At 40.6% G+C, this 17,038-nt stretch overlaps 1 protein-coding gene across 3 annotated transcripts in view; it reads right to left on the bottom strand.

Annotated features, from left to right (window-relative positions):
- The window catches only part of CKAP2L (cytoskeleton associated protein 2 like), a 22,496-nt gene continuing 5,458 nt past the window's right edge, over positions 1 to 17,038 (bottom strand). For 2 of the 3 annotated variants that reach the window (XM_015473480.3, XM_059891114.1), the window contains 6 exons: positions 15,695 to 16,935; positions 12,294 to 12,501; positions 8,089 to 8,244; positions 4,175 to 4,238; positions 2,597 to 2,786; positions 1 to 1,158 (listed from right to left, as the gene is read on the bottom strand). In XM_015473480.3, the coding sequence (XP_015328966.1) occupies positions 933 to 1,158; positions 2,597 to 2,786; positions 4,175 to 4,238; positions 8,089 to 8,244; positions 12,294 to 12,501; positions 15,695 to 16,935 (2,085 nt within the window). In that variant the 3' untranslated portion in view covers positions 1 to 932. 3 annotated transcript variants of the gene reach the window in all.

Here is a 17,038-nt window from a genome sequence, read left to right on the forward strand (position 1 = left end):
TGAACAAAGGTTAATTTTTTAAGATAATATAAATATTAAGAAAACAAATCTAAAATACATCAACTAGGTCCTTCTATACATTATATTTACACTGATTCTGATTGGGAAAGGCAAATGGGGAGTCTCTGGGGCTTAGGTGGTCTTCTCAGGCCAGATGTTCCCTACAGAGCATAGAACTGAAGAGGCAAGGGTCCTCTCCCTACTGCTCTCTGCTACTCCCTTTTGCTTTTATCTGAAGCATTTCTGAATAATAAATGTAAACTAGGTTTGAATATAAAAAGCTTAATGACCACCCCAATTCAGGATTGTGTATCATTATAGGAAACAAGGCACAGAGAGGATGGGAATTACCCCTCATCTCCAGGGATCTGTGAGGGAAGTCAAAGATCACACAGAAAAGTCATTTGTGATCTCTGAGCCAAGGCACGGCTGGTGTAAACTCATCAGCTAAATGAGGGCATTTGACCAGATGGTGGGTTACATTCCATCTAAGTGGGGATGGCCAGTGTCTACGCTCAGGTCTTTCAGGGTGCGAGGACCTGCCCTCTCTGCTAGGGTGGATGCAGGAAGGAAAGTTTATTGTATTGTGGATCTGACTTCCTGATATAAAAAGTAACTATGGTGGGATTAAGCTAGGTCAATAAAATTCAAAAATTTTCTGTACTTGTGGGATAAATTAATTTTCAAAAGTTGGAAATATATGTATGCTGTAAAACTGTGGCCAACTCCAGTCTTAAATAAACCAGACTTTCCTGCAAGGATATAAAATTTGAGAGTCGGTCCTGATGAATTACTTTTCAAGTTCCAGGGGCCCATGGCCTGCATCCACAATGCCTCTCTATTATACAGTTTCTCCCAGGTCACCTGGGTAAGTGCATTTCTTGTCTCATGGAGGCTCTGAAATGTCTCTTAAAAAAGAAAGCACTGAGAAATTATGATTCAGAGACTGGAAACCCTAATGTTACAGGCAAAGCCTCATTTTTGCGGAATATAAAGCACTCAGTCTCTTCCACTTCTAAGAGCTCGTTGAGAGAAGCCACCACGAGGTCATGTTCCTGCAGCATTTCCGGGTAGCGGGACACGGCTCGTTCAATCCTGGCTGAACGCCTCACGGGTGTGATCAGCTTCATGTCCTGCACCTCTGGCATCCCATTTATCCTAAGAGAGCAAGAGGTGCATTTAAAACCCTGTAACTCCTTTCAAAATTCTACTTATTATTTTCTTCTTATTCTCTAATAAAACATGAGAGAATTTCAACGTTGGCTGATACAAGAGATGTGTCTAGGGCAGCTCTCATCCTAAGATGGACGTTCCCTGAATGTTAGAATGAACTGGGTGGACTCCACCATCTGTTCTCAGATGGTGTCAGCAGAGGGATTTCATTGAATGAAGTGCTAAGTGTGGTTTTGTTTGAAGTCAACTACTTGGCAGTTGGTGTTTGTTTATTCCATGAACTTCCACAGAGTTGACATCCTTTGGGGAAATTGGGCCTAACACCAAAAAAGGCTGGACTAAAGAATTTAAAGACACTTTCTAGCTTTGACAGTAAAATCCAAAAACATCTTTGAAGATGGTGGACCAAACCACAGATGGAGACTGGAGCAAATTGGGCATCTTCCTGGTAAAGGCTTTAATGCATTCCTATAACAGCCTGAAAGATAAGCTGCTGAGACTTTCCATGGAGTGAATCCTGGCCACAGGATACAAAATCACAGATTACATTAGTCTTATAAAACTCATAGCCAGTCTGCTGAAAATGCTCCTAAAAATTCCCGAGCCAGTGAGAGGTGGCTTTCACATCAGCAGCTTAACTTCACCCACCCATAAGCGGAGTATAGTGGGGAAATGATACATCTGAGAGAGGTGTTTAGAGTGGAAGAAGCCCAGCCGTGCTCCCCAGGAAAGTAAGACAAAGAACTGTGGTCTTGGTGCTTTTGTTTGAAATTTTCCTTTCAAGAGCATGAACAATGAATGACATTGATACCCTGACACAGTTCCTTAAATTATTATGGATTCTGTCTTAAACTTCCACTTGTTTTAGAACCAAACACTTGATACATGAGCAAGTGATAGATGAGCAGCCTCTAACTAGTACAGTCCTGACCGCCCTCCTTGTTCTTACAGGTTATCCATGGCCCCTTCCTTCCCATAGCTCCAGAGGTTGCCCTTGCTTAGCAATTAGTGCAGCACCCCCACTCCTGACCCCCAGGAAAGGTGGATGGGATCTGCCATTGCAGGACAAATGAGGGTGAAGGGGGAGGACTGATTTCAGGAGGAAGGGGTGACTCCTCTCCAACATCCCTCCTGAGTCTGGCCACTCCTTCCTCACAGGAAGGTCAGATCTCCTTGGAGGTGCTGTGGTCGAGGGGTGGGGGAGGTGGGTGTGTGTACAAAGGACTGTCTCCCTGGCATGGGCTCCACCCCTCCCCTCCCCCTCTTCCCCTTGGCACCAAAGATTGATTAGATCACCTAGTCCTCATATGAGGCAGGAAGTATTCATATCACTAATCTGCTGGTATTCCAGATCTTCAGAGGAGAAGCTGACAATTGGATTTAATTTAGACCTGCGAACACAAAAGCTTTACAGTGTGCTTACCGAGGGATTGGGGCGATCTGTAATTTGATACCAGGATGACCATCCTGTTCTGACTTTGTTATTTGGGGTGTTACTGACATCTGTTCACTCTCTTTTGGGGAAAGGCAAGATGCCCCAGATTCCGTCTTCTTGGCCAGCTCTTCTATTGATGTTATGTTAGTTTCAGCAACTAAGGAGTTAGAGGTCATTCCTATGTATATAAGATCAAAAGGAAAGACTTAGCAATTTAATATTGAAGCTAAAAAAAATCAATACAGTGAAACAGGAATATCTCCATGACTTCTTAGTGATCCTTATGGATTCCATATGCTAAATAAAGAGTAAGTGATTTAGAGTGGGACTTACAACTAGTTTTTCCCACTAAGCCTTGTAGTAACACCCTGCTGCATTAAGCCTCCTCCTAACCAGTCCTCCACACAACCTTTGGGCCTGTGAGAATAGATCCCTGCTACCCTTTCAACATTCTGAATGCATCCCCAGTCTCTTACTCACTCTTGAGGGAGCTCCCCTAGTGACTAACCATTGACCTCTTCCCCTCATTCCACACCTTGGGGCAATTCTCCTAACTCATTAGGGTTAACCCACTTGACCTTCTGATCCCCTCCAACCCAGGGATGACCATATGGCTCTCACCTTGGATGTAGGTGTAAATGTCTTGTGTTAACACAATGTGCATCATAGCCTAACCACCACAGCAACCAAGATGAAGGGAAGGAAATTTGACTGAGACATACTGTGGCTGGAGGCTGAGACCCCAAGAGAGGCCAACATGTGGAAAAGGCATGAATTCCTGTCTCTCTCTCTCTTTTTTAATCCTTTAAAGAACACTGCCATATATTATAAATAAATATCTGAATTGTAGCATCATTCTCAGTAAGAGTATCATTGAGTACATATATACTACAACTTATTCCTAAAAGTAATGGGTTAGTTGGCTATAATTCTACATGGCTTGATTGAACTTTGGTTCCCCAAAGTTCAATCTACTCTTAATGGAAAAAGATTTGTCACCTTTTAAGATTATATAAGTAATGCATTTCATTTTCTCAAGGTGTCTTCCCCCCAACCCTGATCATATCACAAATATATATAATGTGCCACTCGCTTTATTTGGCATATTTTTCATAAGGGTTCTCTAAAGGTTTTGGCCAATAACAGGAATGGTGAATGAACTATGTGAAATGATTCCTGAAATGGCTATGTTATAAAGGTAGAACATGAATTTGGATGTATCCGGGTTGGTGGGCATGTAAAAATTAAACACATAACTTAAACTAAAGCACCTCTCCTCTCTGGCTCAGTCTCTCCTGGTAAAGAGCCTCTTGTCTTCTCTCCAGGGAAGCAAGTCACCGTGGTCTAGGATGCTCTGGTGGGAACCTTTGTTTGGTGTTGGAGCAGTATATTTACTTGTAATAACAGAAATCAATCAGCTGATGATGAAAGCTGAAAGGTCCACACCAGGGAAACCAAGAAGTGAGAGGCATTTCAGGAACTTATAATTCTTTCCCTATTTGTGTTCTTCAGTGACCTTTACGTGAGTAGCTTGAGGGAATGAGTTTAAATACAAAATAGCAGTACCTTCTGTGGTTCTGTTTCGGTCTTGCAAAATATTAAGGACAACTTCCCGCAACTCTTGTATTGGCTAGAAGGAAGAAAATACATGAATGATATATTAAAAACATTCATGGAAAAAATGATCCAAGGAATTTATGATGTTGTTTAACATCAAATAGACTTTTTATAACAAGAATGTTTCCCTTTTTAATCTCTTGTCTAATTAAAAGGCTTCAGTTTTAGCTTTATAGGAAAAATAAAGGAAGAGAAAAAATACTGGTTAAATGCTGGCATGCTTGACTTTAATGAAGTGATGAATTTATGGAAAGTTGTCTATAATAAAATTTCTTTAAATCAAATTAGGTTTCTTATTGACTAACATGATCCCGTCAAAGACGTATTCCCATATAAAGACTCTAACCCAAAGATATATAACTAAGCTATACAGAAAATTGATATGTTTTCAGTGTTGTCTTAACTGAATTTTTGTTTTCATCATGAAAGTCATATATGTCCATACAGACAACTGAACAATAGGTCAAAGTTAAAAGGGAAAACTACCCATAATCCCATCATCTACATATAACCTTTAGTTAGCATTTTAGACAATTTCCCGCCAGCTTTTCCTTTAATTCTTTTATTTGGTAATGTAATATAAAAAACACTAAACTAAAATCTATCACAGAAAAGTAATTTTCTGATAAAATTATCTGAGATAGTCTTCCTTTTTTCCCCCCCTTCCTTTTTAAAGTATGTAAATGATGCCATGAAACAGAACATCACAAACGAACTATACTTTCTCATAGGAACACAGTATTTGGAGGCTGGTCTTCCTGACCCGGGACCCTATATCAAATAAATAACAGATATAAACTGAAAATAGAGCATAAAAGCAAAGCTGTCTATACATTTTTACAAAAGCTAAAATACTTAAGAGCTAAATGCTTAAGGAAATGGGAATAAATGTACAAAATACATTGCAAAGCATCTTAACTATATAAAATACTCATTAAGTGTATATTTTCACAAGCTTCTAGTTAAAGATGATAGACTGAGTACACAAATATGCCTAATCCCTCTTGAAACTCTTCTGAAATGATTTTAAAAAGGGGTTAAAAGGAGGCAATAGCCACAGAGAATAGAAGAAATAGCAATAAGAATGTAGAAGGAAGAGGTAGCCAGCTTGACCAACGAAAGAGTCAAATTCTATGCTGGCAGTTTGGCTGAGAAAGAATCTGATTCAACCTCAAAGCCTCTGAAAGGCTCCGGAATTGCTGGAGGGCTCTAGAGCATCTGTTAAAAAGCAGTCACACCTGGGAACTGCCTGGCAGTCCAGGGATTAGGACTTGGTGCTTTCACTGCCAGGCCTGGATTCCATCCTGGTCAGGGAAGATCCCCAAAGCTGGTGGTTTGGCCAGTCAGTCAATAAAAATCATTAGACCTCCAAATCCACCCTGTATCCCTGAACTCCATGCAGACTGGTGGCTCTGTCCCGCCCACCTTCATCCCAACAGGGCACCAGGCACATATGCTCCAAGTCTCCGGATGATATCATGCAAGACTGAGGGTGGGAGTGTCTGTTGAAAAAAGGGATAAATGGAAGTTTCCATGCTGAAGGTTGAGACTCCCAGCTCCCTTTTCTCCAATAAAGGGGAATTGGTAGCCTGATTCCTGGTTCTCGGGAAGGAGGATAAATGAGCCTTCTTCAGAGAATATGACCAGCCTTAGAAGAAAGATCTCTTAGATCTTTCTTAGATCTTAGAGGGGGTTCCTCAATCAGCTGACTCAGCCAGATCACTCTATGGTAAAGCCTCATCTGTGACCAGAGTTTTTAATAAGTTTTTAAAACCTACTTCATACACATACAAATGGTCCAGTTTCACCAGCATCTGAGTAAAGCCTCTAATGAATAATAGAGAATACAACCTTCAAAAAAAAGTAGATGAGAGAAGAAAAAGCATTGGAAAAGAATCAGGCAGTACAGGAAGAAAAGGTAACTTGATAGTTCTGGTGAAAGGAGATCCCAGAATGACAACTGATAAAGATGGGGGTGAAGAACCACCAGTTGGCCACTCACCACAACCAGAGAAAGCCCGGCAGTGCAACAGTGAAGACCTAGCATAGCACCACCACCCCCCCACCCCCGCCAAAAAAAGAAGAATAACCTGAGGAGAAGAAATCAACAGAATGTAATGTTTTGAAAGTATTGAAAAGTATAGATAATTATAGAAGAGTTTGGAAATACTAAGCAAAGGGAAAACAAGAAAATAATTTCAGGAAAATTAGAAAACCATACTTAGAAGGCAAAGTAACCATAGTATGTACTACATGGATCAGTATATACTTCTCACCTATTTACATATTATAGGGAAAAGAGTTTTAAAACTATTTGATGCAGTCTTTGTTAAATTATATAGAGACAGTGGTTTTATTAGGTTTTAGAATTACAAGTTATTTCATGAAATGGCTCTGAATGATTGATCTATGGATATTGATGTGTTGGGTTTAATATATTTTTTAGGTTCTTTATGGTGAGGTATGAGTATTGGAGGAGAAGGCAATGGCACCCCACTCCAGTACTCTTGCCTGGAAAATCCCATGGAGGAGTAGCCTGGTAGGCTGCAGTCCATGGGGTCTCGAAGAGTCGGACACGACTGAGCGACTTCACTTTCTCTTTTCACTTTCATGCATTGGAGAAGGAAATGGCAACCCACTCCAGTGTTCTTGCCTGGAGAATCCCAGGGACGGGGGAGCCTGGTGGGCTGCCGTCTATGGGGTCACACAGAGTTGGACACGACTGAAGTGACTTAGCATAGCATAGCATGAGTATTGGATTTCTAAGTATTGGATATTGATGTTATACTATAATTTTCTATGCTATTGCTTTCCATAAGTGCACATTTCTGCAATGAGTTTTAAGTGAGACATATTCACTTGACACCACCCTTATGGCAGAAAGTGAAGAGGAATAAAAAGCCTCTTTATGAAAGTGAAGGAGGAGAGTGAAAAAGTTGGCTTAAAGCTCAATATTCAGAAAACTAAAATCATGGCATCTGGTCCCATCACTTCATGGGAAATAGATGGGGAAACAGTGGAAACAGTGTCAGACTTTATTTTTTGGGGCTCCAAAATCACTGCAGATGGTGACTGCAGCCATGAAATTAAAAGACACTTACTCCTTGGAAGGAAAGTTATGACCAACCTAGATAGCATGTTCAAAAGCAGAGACATTACTTTGCCAACAAAGGTCCGTCTAGTCAAGGCTATGGTTTTTCCAGTAGTCATGTATGGATGTGAGAGTTGGACAGTGAAGAAAGCTGAGCTCTGAAGAATTGATGCTTTTGAACTGTGGTGTTGGAGAAGACTCTTGAGAGTCCCTTTGACTGCAAGGAGATCCAACCAGTCCATCCTAAAGTAGATAAGTTCTGGGTGTTCATTGGAAGGACTGATGTTGAAGCTGAAACTCCAATACTTTGGCCACCTCATGCAAAGAGTTGACTCATTGGAAAAGACCCTAATTCTGGGAAGGATTGGGGCCAGGAGGAGAAGGGGACGACAGAGGATGAGATGGCTAGATGGCATCACCGACTCAATGGACATGGGTTTGGGTAGACTCCGGGAGTTAGTGATGGACAGGGAGGCCTGGCGTGCTGTGATTCATGGGGTCGCAAAGGTCAGACATGACTGAATGACTGAACTGAACTGATTCACTTGACAAGAAAGTGACTCTATTTGTTTACATGTGACACTAATTTCTAGAAAATAAATATTTTAATTAAAATGTTCATGAAGGACATATTGTACTTCATATTTTGCATATAACTTTATGAAGTAAATTAGAACCTTTAACATTACATTATATAACTGCCATTTTGCAAACAGAGAACTCATATGAAAGAGGAGTTTTAAGAAGTCACCCATTTAAGACAGATACTTACTGTGGCCCCATTTCTAATGGCCTCTTCGTAGAGCCCAATAACATCAAAGGTGCCTTTGCTTGCCAACAACTTTGCTTTGCAGATCCAAAATTTAGCAAATTTTTCAGCCTCAGGAATACTGGACAAAATGGCAAATACTTCATTAGAAAGTACACCCTGGAAAAAAGAAAAGTACCCAGAGGTAATTGTTACTTGCTGTTATTTTCACATCTCCTAATACTTACCATAGTAGGTATGCAGAAATCAGTCTGATAAGTGGTTTTTTTAATTAAAAATATTCAATTTTACTGAAGTAGTTTAGATAATAAAATGAACCTATTTAAATAGTTTTGAGGAGTTTTTGCACTGATGATTAAATTTTAAGAGACCAAATAGAAAAATGTTTATCATAGCTCAAAGTAAGAAATTGTTCTACCTGTTTATGTAAACCCAAAACCTAACCAAACCCTAGAGTAATCAACCTTCCATGTACTTTTTACATAGTCATAACAACGTGAACATTGAATAGTGACCAGAATTTCTGCTTAACTAACAGAAGCATAAGGATGCATAGGTGTGAAAGGGTCATGGGTGTACATATGTATGTGTTGGGCATCCATGCACGTATATGTGTGTGTGTGTGTGTGAGTCATTCAGTCGTGTCCAACTCTTTGCAGGTATATATAAGGAAGGTTACACCACATACAAAGGAACTTTATAATGGCTTCATAGGTTTGGACCCTTTCTGCCTTGTACTGAGAGCAGCGCAGTGACATGGACTAGAAGGAAAATGGGAGCTACTATGCTCAGAAATCCAGGTAGTGGCACACTGAACCAAGTAGCACCTCCTACTCTTCCTGACATGGGAAAGACACAGGGGTAAGCTCACAGTCAAGAGTCACTAATTTCTGAGGAAACCAACACTGCATGAAAGAGGCATAAAATGCAACAACTAGAAGAATGAACACTGCTGCAAAGAGCTGAGGGCACAAAGAGGAATAAATTTTAAGAGTGTTGCAGTCAATATCTTCAGAGTGATAAAATACTGCCATCATAAAACTAGAATCAATGTTATGAAAAAGAATCAATAGATGGGCAGAACAGTGGCACAGTTGAAGAATAATCAGTGAGCTGAAAAATCCAGCTGTGGAATTCTTCCAGAACCCAGTGAAACAGAACAAAGAAATGAAGTATATAAAAGAGTTCTGGAGGACACATGTATACTCTATATTGGATATATTTATTAGATACATCTATATTGGATATATTCCAATATCCATGTAACAGAATTTCTTCAAAGACACAGAAAGAACAAAGCTGAACATGCATTGCAGTTATAGAAGAAAATTCCCAAGGATTGAACAGAGAAACAAATGTTCAGACTGCAAGGTCCCCAGAGAGCTAAGCAAGATGGATGAAAAAAGACCTATACTAAGAAAACCAAGGATAAAAAGAAAATCTTAAATTCTTCCAGAGAGGGGGGAAAAAAAAACAAGATTACCTACAGAAGAATGAAAGATTGACACGAGACTTTACTAAATCAACAATTCCAGATGCAAGAAAGAAAATGAAACAGTAACTTTCAAATCTTCCAGGAAAAACCATCTGAATTTAGACATTTCCCCCAAACTATGAATCCAACATGAGGATGAAATGATGACATTTTTATAAGCATAACAACTCAGAAAGTTTACCATTCAAAAACCATGAAGTTATTAGTGAATGAACTTTAGAATTCAACTGGAAGACTTGAAACAAAAATAGCCACAAGAAGAATATGATATATAACTGCACACCATGTTTGAACTCATACTTAGCACTTTCTTTTGTGATTTCAAATTATATGCTTTTTTTATGAAATGAAAACTGGATCAAACAAAGACATGAAGAAAAATAAACCAAAAAATACTGCATGTAAATTGAGTTACTAAATAAAATTAAACATATATGTAATTACATATATGTTTAAATAAAGTTAAACATATATGTAATTATAATAAATGTACATGGGCTAAATGCACTTTTTAAAAGCAGAGAGTTTTCCATATTTTGTTAGAGAAATTAAACTATGTATTCATATGAGACATACCTTTAAAAATAGAGAGATAGGGAAAGATTGTAACAACAACAAAGCAGGTGTGGCAAGATTAATATCAGATAGAAAAATCAGAGCAAGTCATGAATCTTTATGCACTTAACAACATAACTTTGAAAAATAGAAAGTAAACATTGATAGAAAGACAAAGTGACATTATGAAATCACAGTGCTAGTAAAAGACTTTGGTATATTTTTTTCAGAGAGCAAAAAAAAGCAAGTAAACGAACAAAAAAATAATCGTGCTATTTAAAATTTCTAAGTTTGATCTAATGGATATCCATGTAGAATTTTCTATTCAGCAGAGAATACATACACTTTTCAAATACTTTTGGAACATTCACCAAGGCTGATCAGACATTAAGATCAGAAAGAAAATTTCAACAAATTCCATAAAGCAGAACACATATAGGCTACATTCACCAACCACAATGCAGTATAATTAAAAACTGACAGACAGGTAGCCAGAAAAACAAAAACAAACAAAAAAACCAGATACCAACAAAACCAACTACCTATCTGGAAGTTAAAATACTCTTCTAAGGTAACTTCTGGGTTGAAGACCTCAAAATGGAAATGTCAAACTAGCAACAAATGAGAATGTGTCAGTTATTGAGCTTCAGTGTCTTAGCTCTAAACCCACCTTTTATCCTCTGCTTTGTGATACAGAATTCTGTAAGTCTATAAATCACTTTGTTTTGACAGCAGTTCCTTGATGGGCTCAGCCAGTGTGGGGCAGTAGAGGAAGGCTGCAGGCTGGAGAAGAGAGGGGACTTCCTCTTTTTCGTTTGCTTTCATCACCCCAGGCTCTTCACTCTGGCAGCAGCAGTTGGTTCTAGCCTCTACCTTTTTCACCCTGGCATGCACGGATCCTGTCTCACTGTGCTCCTTCAGAGGCAAAAGCCCCAACTGGGTAGTTAGCATCCTTTTCTCCAGGTCTGAATCCCAGCCCCGTAGGCCCCTCCTGCAGCTCCTGTGGTGCCAGCATCCTTAGAGTTGGAGTCCCATTTACACCAGGGTTTGTCTCTCCCAGCTTCTAGGTTCTGACATCTCCAACCTCTCTTTGTTCCCCTAGACCCAGTGGATGCTGCTAGCTGCTTCCTGCAGTTATTGCCACTGTTACCTGAGATTCATTTCTGCTGTCCGTTCTGTGTGCGGCACCCCTATCTCCTTTGATGATTCCTTTATCATTTCTGTGCACACAGGCTCACAAAGTACTTTACAGGCAGCATCTGTGCCTCTTTGTAATGTGTCCATAGAGTCAGAAGGGACTGGGCATTTTTGATCCCCAAGGGCAGCCATTAATCAATGACCATGGAATGACTAATGCCACAGTTTCCTTGCCCCGATCAGGACAGCTCTGAGAGATGAGACCGGCACTGTCTCTGCAGCTCCCAGGTGGGACTGTGACGCAGCGACTCTCCATGAACTCTGCTTGAGACCATGCCTTGCCTGCCCTCTTTCTCCTCCTGGTCCCACATCCCCAAATCCCCTTCCAGTTGTCCCCTGGAGCCTCTTCCTAGTAAACTACTTCCACACAAATTCTCCTTGTACGGTCTGCTTCCAGGAAACTCACATAAAACACTGTGAAAGTGATTTTCATATTACATTCTTTCTACTGAGATTGCTTGTGTTTCTGTTTTCCTGACTTGACTCTTGACTGATATGAAACATTACCTAGTCAAACCTGAAGGATAAGACCAAAGCCAAGTTTGGAGGCTAGGCCTTGCCTTTTGACTATAGCTTCACCTCCAAATGTCAAATGTGAACTCTTTGGACCTTGATACACAAAGAAGGCAAAGTTCCTTTTGGATCATTCTGGATCCAGACTGCTTGGGTTAATTTCCCAACTTCTCTGGGCCTCAGCTTCATTTATAAAGTGAATATAGTACTAGTTGTTATGATAATTATATGAGATAATATAAGTGAAGTGCTTAGAACAGTACCTGGCATACCAGGAGCCATTATCTAAATATGTATCATTATTATTATTACTATCACTCCTCCCTATTAAAAGGAGTAGCTAAATTTCTGCTTAGACAGAGGTTGTCTCCCTGAAACTATACTTAAGAAAAGTGTTTAAAAACCTTAAGACTTGGCAAAGCTTTGGAAGATTATCGTTCTCACTCACCCTTTCAATGAGCTGCAGACATTCTGTCAGAGTGTTGTTAATTTTATTGGACAGTTCAAGTTGTGCTTTCTTTTCTTCCTCTTCTTTTTCCATACTCTTCCAGAATGAAATATTCATTTCCTCTATTATTTTCCTTTTTGTTTTAAGCTCCATAGGAGGCCGTTTATAGATTTTCCCCTTAGATTTCCGCCATTCTTCCAACTGTTTCCTGTTATACAATTAAAACAGGGAACAGGTTTAAGGTTTTTTTCTGGTACCTGGATAAGATTCTAACATACGATGAGCATAGATTAGCACTGCACACCTTCAACTGCAAAGTCGGGAGAATGTTTTGAAAACAATTTACTAATTGCTACGGAGGCACTGGTTGCTCCCACCCTTCAGAAGGTAGATGCCAGATGGAGTACTAGGATTACAACATGTGGTTAGCATCTCCATCTTCAAATTTCTTAACTTCCTGATTGTTATTCAGTCGCTAAGTCATGTCTGACTCTTTGCGACCCAGACTGCAGCATGCCAGGCTTCCGTGTCCTTCACTATCTCAATAATTCCCTGATTATTCTTTAATATTATTCCCTGAAAATTTTTATTTCACCTGTATGCTACTTCTGACAGTTGCTTTCTTAAGACATCCCTCCATCTTCACGATCACTAACTCAGCACTCCATTTCTCTTCTCATAAGCTCTGTATCTGCCACTCAACCAGATGTACCAAACCTATATTCTGCCCTCAGTAGGGTCTTGGCCACTCAAAGCAACCCACTTGGCCCAGTTTCTTAAGCCTCTCCTCATGTTACAGGACCCCTGCTTCCCCTAACAAGGGCAATAATTTCAGGGCTCTTTTCTTAGGTAGCTAGTCTCTGATGGCACCAAGTCCTAGGCTGCACCCTCCCCATACTGTTCCCACTCTGCACTCCTGCTTTGAGGCAGTCCACTCTTGGGGGTGGCACCAAAACACGAGGACCCAAGCATCTGAGTGTAGGCTCTTCTGCTTCTCTAAATCACAACTGCACTTTCATGACTCACAAATGTACATTTCAGCCCAGATCATTCCCTAGGGCCCCAAACTTTGTAAAACCCTCTGCCTAATTGATATCTGTTGTTTGATGTCTGGCAGGTATTTAAAATTTAATATCGTCCAAAACAAAGCTCTTTATTTTCATCTCTAAATCCTTTCCCAGAGCCTTCCCTACATTGGTAAATACTATCCCCACTTACCCAGCTGCTAGGGCCTAAATCCAGGAGATGTCGTGAGTAGCCCCTTCTTTCCTCGCATCTGACACGTCATCGTGTGGTCAGTACTGCTTCTGTCCCCACTGCTACCATTGGTCCAGTGCACCATTACCGTCTGCCTGGAGTGCTGCAGCAAGCCTCCTAAGTCACCTCCTTGCTTCCACTCTAATCCTTTTCCAATTTATCCTGTGCACAGCTGCTGGTGATCTTTACAACATAAACCAGAGTCACTGCCAGGAACTTCTCATGGCTCTTGGTATAAAATTCAAAATGTTCTCCATGGCCAGAGCCGCAGAGCAATGTGCCCCCTGCCTACTCCAGACTCACGTCTCACCACTCTCCTGCTCACCCCCTGCCATCCAGGAGCCCTGGCTTCCTTCCAATCACCTGACCCAAACTCATTCCTGTCTCAGGGCCTTGTATTATCAATCTTTGGTCCTCTACTCAAATGATACCTCCTTGAAGAGGTAATTTTCTGTAATTAATCTTATTTAATCAATGTGTTGATTTTCTATTAATATCTTCTGCACTGGAATGCAAGGTCTGTGAAGATGGAAACCTTGGATGGCCTAGTGCCTAGCACGGTGTTTGGAACACAGTAAGTGTTTGATTGCTGTAAAATTCACCTTTTCTGGCACACAGTTCTGTGCGTGTCAACAAATGCATGAATATCATGTCACCATGATTACAATCAAGATATAACACCCTTAAAGATTCCCTGATATTTCTTGGTGGTCAGCCATGCTACCCACGTCCAGCCTCCAGCAATCACGGATCTGTTTGCTGTCCTTATTTTGCTTTTGCCAGAAAATCAACAACTATTAACACTCTTAGAATTTGCCTTTTCTAAAGTCAACTCATTCCCAGGACTAGAAAGCCATAGATTTGTTATTCTAGTACTTTCCATATACACACCAGAAAAAAACCGTTCCCTAAGAGTAGACTGCGACTGTGTGCACACCACTATATCTCTCAGTTCCTGACACATTGTAGGTGCTGAAGGAACACCACAGGAATGAGTGAAGATCTATTCCCTCTACAGACTCCTTCTCTTTTGGTCATCAACGCTGGCCAATTGTAATCAGACTATCTTATGATCCACTGTAGGTTATGTGGTCTAGACTGTGAGCTCCAGGGTAGGGACCCTGGCCTCCTCGTTCACCAGCTCCAGGTCTCTGCATTCAGTTTTCTCTCTGTTAAGACTTGTCTTTCTTCTGGTCACTGTCCTTTTTCAGCCCAGTTGTCACTGTTGAAAGTACCTCCCCCGACCTTTCTATCTAAAAAAGTCATCCCGGCCTCCCTCTCTCAATCACCTCACCCTGAATCAAGTTGTTTATTTTCTCTTTCTTCAGGGGGCAGAGAGCTTATCAGTTGTGTTCAGGGCTGTATCAGAAAATAAATCCTGCCCTCACTTCACTCTGCTACACCTTTTAGCTACCATCGTATTTTATGTGGTCCTTTCGCCCTTGTCAGGAATCTCCTTATTTTCTACTGAACCAAGTATACCGAGGTGCTTCTCCTGGGATGTTCACTACATCGTGAGAACATATATGGTCCTGTGCAGAAAGTGTATGAAGTCCTTTGGCTCAGTTTCAAGCATCACCTATGTTAATGCCTGAGGTCCTGATTTCTACCATCTGAACTCTATGTGAACTGCTTAATTCTCTCTGCTTCAGTTCACTTTCCAAAACTTGGCCTGCTCAGACTCATAGAAGTTGCCTGCTCCTTCTTCCCTGATAACCTTTCTGGCTTTACACACTAGTTGGCTTGATGAGGGATTACCATCTCTGCACTTCCTATCTATGCAAGTTCACTACTCTGGCTGCTCCCACCCTGCCTCTGTTCTGTCCCTGTGGGGCAGGCACTTCCTGCATGAATAATCTACCTCTGCAACCCCTACTTCTTGGTCAACTATTTTGCTTGAATTTCTTTAAAAAAAAATTAAAAGAAAACTAAAAAATAAATTATTTCAAGCATACAGAAGATTACAGAGTACAATCTCCACCCAGTTCTATCAAGTCTTAATATCTGCTTTGAATTTTTAAGAGTTATAGCTAAAAATTACCCAGGAGCCATTATTTATGACCCATTTCCTGACTTTAGCACTCCTGATAGTCAATTTGCCTAGCCATCTTAATTTGCAAAAGTATGGAATTAAAATAAAGTACCTTCGATCCTCTGCCGCGATCTTCTTACATGGATTAGTTTGGGCCCCATTCGGGACTCCTCTTCCACTTATGGTTGGGCCACCAGCTTGAGTCCGGGGAGCTGTCTTGTTTAGAAAACATTTCTGGGGAGGAGCGCTTTTGAACTTGGAGTCCAGAGTCCGCGCTCTTTGTTGACAACTGTTGTTGCATTTATTCCCAGTGGCTCCATTTGCTCTTATGCTAGGGGTGCTTGGAATGACCGAGTTAAAGCTGCCAACAGTCAAATTTGGCCTTTGGCTTATGGCTTTTGATTTCTGCAGTGCATATGATGTCTGAGGTCTACAACAAGCCTGAGTGGGTTTATGATCTTGCTTAATGTTTGGATGTCTGTGGTTACACCCTCCTTGAAGCACACTGGGGTGTGTACTGGGTTTGCTGTGTTTTACTTTCTGCTCAGTAACAGTGTATGACTGTAACTTAGCTTCATTTGGTCTTTCATACTTACTTCTATTAACCTTTATAGACTTTATGTCCTTAACCACTGTTTTCTTTGTGGCTTGAGTCCTATTAAGTGTCTGGACAAAGTGAGAAGGGAGGGTTTTGGGGGGTTTTCCCCCTGGTCTTATAAGGTCTGCTACTCTAGAGAGTTTCTGAGACTTCCCTGGTGGAACACTGATTTGTGTTTCTTCAACAAATGGTTTAATAACTCCCTCTTTCAGAGCAGCACTGTTCACTGAGCTTTTGTCCAAGACTTCTCTAGTAGAAGCCAAACTGCTTTTGGTTTGATTAGTTTGGGGCTTATTTATGGTCCAGGATTCAGGATTTGGCTTCCTTTCCGAGTTTGGTAAGTCTTGGGGCAAGTTCTCTTTATTCATCTCTTTTAGACAGCCACCCAGGGATTCATTTTCAACATGGGTATTGTCCACAGGGTCTGTACCTTTAGCAGTTCTTTGATCTGTTACCTGCTGCTTTGTAGTTTTCAGTTTCTGTACATTAAGTGATCCCATGGTTTTTCTTGGCTGTTTTCCATCAGTGGACGATCCAAATCCACGCAGCTGTTGACTATTGCCAGGAGGCTTACCGTTTGGGTTAGAAGAAACACTTTCTGAAGTGAGCCTTTTGCCTAGTTTTGGTGGCTCCAACTTTGGCCTCTGGGACCTGGTGATATTGGCAGGTCTGGATTGCAGTTTAATGTTGATGGATCTTGTAGTTTTGACAGGCAAGGCAACATGGTTGGTAACATCTTTTTTGGGTCCAATAGTCTAAAAATACAAATAAATTAAAGGTAAAAACATTAGTCCATTGTTTTTAAAGTAAAAAAAACAACAACTAGTTATTTTGTTGATAACTTAAGAAAATTGACTT

The sequence above is a fragment of the Bos taurus genome, chromosome 11, assembly GCF_002263795.3.
Source record: "Bos taurus isolate L1 Dominette 01449 registration number 42190680 breed Hereford chromosome 11, ARS-UCD2.0, whole genome shotgun sequence".
NCBI lineage: Eukaryota > Metazoa > Chordata > Mammalia > Artiodactyla > Bovidae > Bos > Bos taurus.